The 6,893-nt window shown below is 38.7% G+C and overlaps 1 protein-coding gene across 1 annotated transcript; it reads right to left on the reverse strand.

Annotated features, from left to right (window-relative positions):
- Window positions 1–4,977: 4,977 nt before the first annotated feature.
- On the reverse strand, window positions 4,978–5,922 carry LOC121478286 (PIN2/TERF1-interacting telomerase inhibitor 1-like). The gene has a single exon (XM_041733233.1). The coding sequence runs from the start codon at window positions 5,920–5,922 to the stop codon at window positions 4,978–4,980; it is 945 nt and encodes a 314-aa protein (XP_041589167.1).
- Between the last annotated feature and the right edge of the window lie 971 nt (window positions 5,923–6,893).

Genomic DNA, 6,893 nt, shown 5'->3' on the forward strand with positions numbered 1-6,893 from the left:
CGGTTCAATAAAGATACTGAAGTCTGAGATTGGACACCAATGTGAGGTTATAAATCTTGTAGCTGCTATATTATTGCTGCAGGGGAGGAACATTGAAAGAAGTGGGGAAAACAGGATACAGTACAGGTAGAGAACAGATCATGGAATGGTCATGAAGAGTTAAGAACCAAGAGGAATGACAGAAACCCACTTCAATCTAATTTAATTCACTTCAAGCCTCAGCTGACCTGAAATGACTATTGAGACAATGTATTTCACAGGGTGAACATCTGGAGAATACTCTGTTGGATATCACTTGTGAAACTAATGTTTATAATATGATAACATTATATATTACCACTTTTGCAGTTTTTGTTTTTGTTTTTTTAATTAGGCTCCATGTTGGGCACAGAACCCAATGCATGGCTTGAACTCATGACCTGAGCTGAAATCAAGAATTGGCTGCTTAACTGACTGAGCCACCCAGGTGCCCCCACTTTTACAGTTTTATATCTATTACCTATCTCTGTCAGTATGTCTGTCTAGTGGGAAAGAAGGTATTAGGGGGAAAGTTTTATTCACTAGAGATCTCGTTCTTCTCCTAATGCTTTGCATTCCTCAGAAGTCCTGTGGAAACATTATTTAAGCATATCCTGACATGTGACATCTCTAAAGGAGGAATTTACTTTTGTAATTTAAAGTATGCACGTATATGAATATATGTGATTGACGGTATGAAATTTCCCATATTCAACCAGTTTTAACCTACAGCAATTTCATATTACCAAACTAGTATTAAATTCACATATGAAAATGTTTAAAAACAAAAGTGTTTGGCATTTGCCAAAATGATAAATACATTTGAATATGATTTGTTGCTATTTCTAAATAAAGGGCCAATAGCTTAGCTCCTGTATTTTGCTTTAAGCTTTGGATTAAATTGGAGGGCTACACAACCTCAAACAAATAGTCTCTCCCCCAAATACAGAAGTTTCACAAACCACTTCCAAACCCCCTTGGAGTTTCTTTGTGGGTCTTCCCAACTTGATTTCTAAAGAACTGCTCATGTTCTCTTTCTTTTCCTTGCTAAGAGTCAGATTTAAAAAAGAGGCAAAGATTCCAATTCCTCCCTGCCATTTTCCCATTTCTTTTTCTTTTCTTTTTCTTTTTTTAAGATTTTATTTACTTATTCATGAGAGACACAGAGAGAGAGAGGAGGCAGAGAGAGAAGCAGGCTCCATGCAGGGAGCCTGATGTGGGACTCGATCCCAGGACTCCAGGACCACACCCTGGGCCAAAGTCAGGCACTAAACTGCTGAGCCATCCAGGGATCCCCCCATTTTTCTGTTTCATTGTATTTTGGATAGATAGACCTATGAAGGAAACTAAATATCTTAACATTTTCCATAGTAATTGTTGATTTTTAAATTTATTTTAATTTTTTCTTTATTCTGTCAATGTTAACTTCATATGTTTTGAAAATTTTTTTTAAAGATTTTATTTATTTATTTGAGAGAGAAAGCACAAGCAGGAGGAGCTACAGAGAGAGTGGGAGAAGCTGGCTCCCTCCCTGCTAAGCAGGAAGCCTGACTTAGGGCTCATCCCAAGACCTTGGGTTCATGATCTGAGTGGAAGGCAGATACTTAACTGACTGAGCCATCTAGGCTCCCCTGAAATTATGTTATTAAGTACACATGTTTAGTATTTCTATACTTCACTGTTGAATTAACCCTAAATCATTATTATTTTTTCATTTTTGGTGATACTATTTACCTTAAAGTCTACTTAACCTAATGCTAATATAGGCATACCAGCTTTCTTATGCAGTGTTTACAAAGCACATCCTTTTCTTTCCTTTTACTTTCACCCAACTTGGTCCTTTTTTATAAAGTAAGTAGAATATAGTTAAGTTTGTTTTTAAAAATCTAGTCGAATAATCACTGTCTTTTAATTGGAGTATTTGGTCTATTTACATTTAAGTTAGTAGTGTGGTTCATTTTACATTTTCCATCTTACTCTTTGTTTTTTTGTTTGAAGCATCAGTCCTTTTTCTTTTTGTCTTGCTTTCTGATCTTCAGAGAGTTTAAACAGATCGTGTTTATGTACTAGAAAGATCACATAGCAGTTTTGGAGGGAGCTGATATTTGGATAAAGGGACAAGTTAGCAGGCTATGAGTAGCGAAATGATAGTGGCCCAAGTAAAGGCATTGATTATAGGAATGAGAGGTGGGACCACATTTGAGAGATTTTATAGGGAGATTCTATAAGACTTGGGTGTTAACTGGAGATGGGAACTGAAAGAGAAGTCTCTAATAATTTGTTTTCTTCTATCCTTCCCTTCCTTTCTTCATGTCTCGTGTTCTCAATAAGTTGGGCTTTTGTACTTTTTAGCTGGATCTTATCCAGTTGTGTGGAAACTCCACCCAGCAGTTGATATCTACCCTACTCCTATGACCAAACTGTAGGAAGGCAGTGACACCTTTTTTCTCATATATCCATCATAATAAAGGACTGTTTCTGAGCTGTCTCACTGCTTCTCTCCTTAAGCATAGATGGCAATGCTGACAATGTCTTTGACAGTCAAACTGACTTTCTTAAGGAGCTTTCCAAGGTATCAAAGTATTTCATCAGAGGTAATTAAATGCAGCAACTCCAAATTGCCTCAAGCAGGAGACATTGGAATGCAATATACAGGTTTGTGTGTTCTCAGTGTAAGTATCCTAAGAGGAGAAAAGGAAAACCTAATCTGTCAGCAGTAGCCATCAGTTCTAGGTCCCAGAGACCCACATTAATCCAGTGGCTGCCTTTGGCCCAGACATCTGATTTTGTAAGAAGCCTTGGGGGAATTTTAAATATATTTGCTCTCATGATAATGTTAGCAAATGGTTAAGTAAGGCTGGAACCAGAAAAATTCATTTTCAATGTATTCGGAGATTTTATTTTAAAGTCTCTTAGTTTCTTAGAGCTCAGTATTTATTTAGGCTTATAATTTCTAATTTTTATTTAAAGGGATATCTCTGGAGTTTTGCCCTATGAAGATACTTGGATTATTTTGGAACGTGGACTAAATGTTGCTGCCAAGAGGCTACTGTTTTGGTTTATATCCATATGATTCCAAAGGAATTGAAAGTCTCTGAGAAAAATAAGTGGTAGAATGAGCCCAGCTTCACACATGGGAATATCATAGACAAAATTTTTGGTCCCAAGGAACAGAAATTTGCTACTAAATTCGCCCAAGTGAAATAGCAGTTTATTTAGAAGGGTAAAGGAAACTCTTACATCAAAGAGTGGGACCCATATCTGGTTGGGACTCACTAGCCTGGAGCTGCATTGTATTCATGGAGACTATAGAGTCCAGTTGCTGCAGGTCATGAGATTTCATCCTGGTGTTTGGTTCTTAATATGACTTTGCATCCCCTCTCTATTTGTGTCCTTTTTGTTTCTCAGGCCTAGTGAAATCACATATGAGGTTGAAAGTATGCGAGGAAAAAGCTGTGGCCAGTGACTGGGGAGGATTAAACACAGAGAGTCAAGGAAAGAGCTTGAGATTGGTTCTGAGGCATATTGGTTTTGAGTAAAAGAGTTTTATAATAATGCTGACATCTACCTAAATGAGGCATAATGCTTAAAATTCTACCCATTTTTCTCTTATTTAGCTTAATCCTGAAACACTGTATTTAAAGTTGAAAGGTCTATACCTGTTTTAAAGATGAAGAAATTGGAACTCAGAAAAGGCCAATGATTGACCCAAAGTCACATTACAATAAATGGTGGATCCAGGATTCCAATTCATGTGTCTTTGACTCTAAAAACTAAATTTCCTAACCCCTATCACCGCAATGCAATATAGTGAACTCATCTTAATTAAAATGTATTGTTTAAATTTTAAAGAGGGAATTTTTCCTATTTACCCAAAGAGAGGAAGGAAGAGTAATATAGGAGTCTCCAATTAGTCTTTTGGAATCTGACCTGACAGTATTGGAATAATCAGGATAACAGGATAAGTTGTATTAGCTGCTGTAACAGACAACTCTAGAACCTTAGAGGCATTATGTTTTTCTTTCTTTCTTTCTTTCTTTCTTTCTTTCTTTCTTTCTTTCTTTCTTTCTTTCTTTTTTAAAGATTTATTTTTATTTATTTATGATAGACATAGAGAGAGAGAGGCAGAGACACAGGCAGAGGAAGAAGCAGGCTCCATGACGGGAGCCCGACGCGGGACTCGATCCCGGGACTCCAGGATGCCACCCAGGGATCCCTCTTTTTTTCTCTTTCTTTCTTTCTTTCTTTCTTTCTTTCTTTCTTTCTTTCTTTCTTCTTTCTTTCTTTCCTCTCTCTCTTTCTTCTTTCTTTCTTTCTTTCTCTTTCTTTCTTTCTTTCTTTCTTTCTTTCTTTCTTTCTTTCTTTCTTCCTTCTTTTCTTTCACTCTGTGGGCCCAAAGCAGATATTTAGTCATAGTTGTGACTGTCTAAGGTAGCTGTCTTGCAATAGGTGACTCAAGAATCCAGGATTCTTTCATCTTGTACTTTTACCATTTTCAGCCCATTTTGTCCAAAGTCACTAGAGAAAGGAGAAAAGTGAGTGGTCTTAACAGCTTTGTCCTAGAAATGTCATGTTGCTTTTATTCAGTCTGTTGATAAGGACTAAGCACATGGCTCCACCTAGAAAAGATATGGTGAATGTCTGATCAGTTTCTGCCACATGGTGTGTAACTTCGAAGTATATTTTTATTTTTATTTATTTTATTTTATTTTATTTTATTTTTTTTGCAGTCTAACAAGAAATATATTTGTTTATGAGAACCATGATTTGGGACTTTAGAAAGTTCTCCAGAGATGTGGTAGGAAAACTGTGGTAAGAGGGCGAGACTCAGCAACCCCCAGGCATGTCAAAAGATGTGTACAAACTCTCTCGCGTGAACTCTGCTCTGGCTTCAATCCAAAGGGTTTGCACACAGGGCCTGACAGCTTTAGTGGCTGGAAGGCCCCAGCTCAAGAGAATTTATTTGGAACCTTTCTTCTTTTTCTTCTTCTTCTTCACAGGTGTGTCATGTAATGTAGCGTCCATAGCTACTTCAAGTTGGTTTTGTAGCTTTTTCTTTTCTCTCCTTTTCTTGGACTTTAGGGTAATGTCCTGGACATGAGGTGGCCACACACAATCTTCTCTATTTTCGACAGAAACACCAGAATTCTTGTCCCAACAAGGGTCTCCAAGCTGCCACTCAACTTGGTGTCTCTTCTTCTTGGCCTTGGGTACTGTGTAAGTCTCCACTTTTCTATCTTTTGCCTCTTTCTTTCTTTTCTTTCCATTTTTTCTTTCCATTTGGGTCTCTGCAAAGTCAGGCCCTGCTGCTATGACCTGTGGCTTGTTCTTTAGCTCTGCCATCCTCTTGGCAAAGTACTCCTGGATGGTGAAGGCGCTGGTCATTGTAGTGGAGGATGAGTTCCCATCTGGAGTGGCAGGGCTGGAATCATCCTCAGGAGTCTTCTTACTCTGTCTTTTTCCAAAAATGCAGTCAAGATCTGTTTTGCTCCGACATGATAGATCCTTCCCTTCTGTGAATTTCATATAATGAACACGGTTTTGGGAGATTTTGGACTTTTCTTCGAGGCTGAAAGTTTTCTTCTCTTTGTTGTCTGAGGAATCTGTTGTTTCCTGCCCATGGCAAGTGTTCAGGCCAGCCAAAAGCTGGTTAAAATCATCCTGATGAACAATCCAGTTATCTTCATTATTGATTGTAGCTCCAAGTCCCAGGTGGTTATTTTTAACTTGAACTTTAATATGATCTGTTGCTCCTTGCTCCAGAGCCCCTAAACCCTTTCCTTTAAACCACCCCATTTTTTCTAGCATCCTCTGACCAAACTTGGAATCATTATTGCTCCACGCAGTGTTTCTTGGATCCACAGCCCACTTTTGCTTCCTCTGACGCTCAGCCAGCATCAACATGTCGACAGCCTGGAACACCACGAGCCTCCGGACCTGAGCGGTGGCGGCTACCGAGCAGCCGGCTCACGGGGAAGCGAGAAGCGTGGGGCCGGCAGACCAGGTCAGAAGTATATTTTTAAACTTTGAAATGTATGATTGTTTTTTAATCATATTTGTATTACTAATTCTAATGTAATTGGATTGTATGAATAGAATGTAATCTGTAAAAGTAACAATCCTTTGAAATTTATCAGTACTACTTTATAATTGTATATTCATTTCTCATAAATATTCCACTTATGCTTCGACAGTAGGTATATTTCACCATTTGGGGCACTGGTGTTCTAAGTATGTCCATTAGTTTAATCTTACTAATTGTTGATAAAATTATCTGAATTCTTATTTATTTATTTGCATGTTTAAGAGAATTAGATGAAAATCTCCTACCATAGTAGAATATTTGTTTCTCTTTGTAGTTCTGCTATCTTTTTATATATATTTTCCTGACATCCTGTGAAATATTTCACAGTTGTATTACATTGTAGTGTGTATGTATAATGGAATATTGTTCAGCCTTAAAACAGAAAGAAATCCTGCCATGTATACTAGCAGAAATGTTTTGGGCTGGCGAGACTGGGGACCTCAAAACGGCCGACCCCAGGCCAGCAACCTCCCAATAAGGCTGCCTTGCTGCCCTACCCTAACTTAGCACACAAAGACCTGTAACCCTTGCCCTAACTGGAATGCAGCCCTACCCCCCATCTTCCCACCAAGACCACCTTGCCTCCCTACCCTAACTTAGCTTACAAAGACCTGTAACTCCTGCCCTAATCGGAATGCCACCCTGCCCCCATCTTCCCACCAAAAAACTCTTTATAGACCGCCCCCTGCGGTTTGCCTGGGCCCGACTTCTCTGACTCAAGCCTCTCCAAGTCACGGAACCTCGCCCAGGAGCACTCCCCATTAAAGCACTCTCGAACCTACTGCCTGGC

The sequence above is a fragment of the Vulpes lagopus genome, chromosome 2, assembly GCF_018345385.1.
Source record: "Vulpes lagopus strain Blue_001 chromosome 2, ASM1834538v1, whole genome shotgun sequence".
NCBI lineage: Eukaryota > Metazoa > Chordata > Mammalia > Carnivora > Canidae > Vulpes > Vulpes lagopus.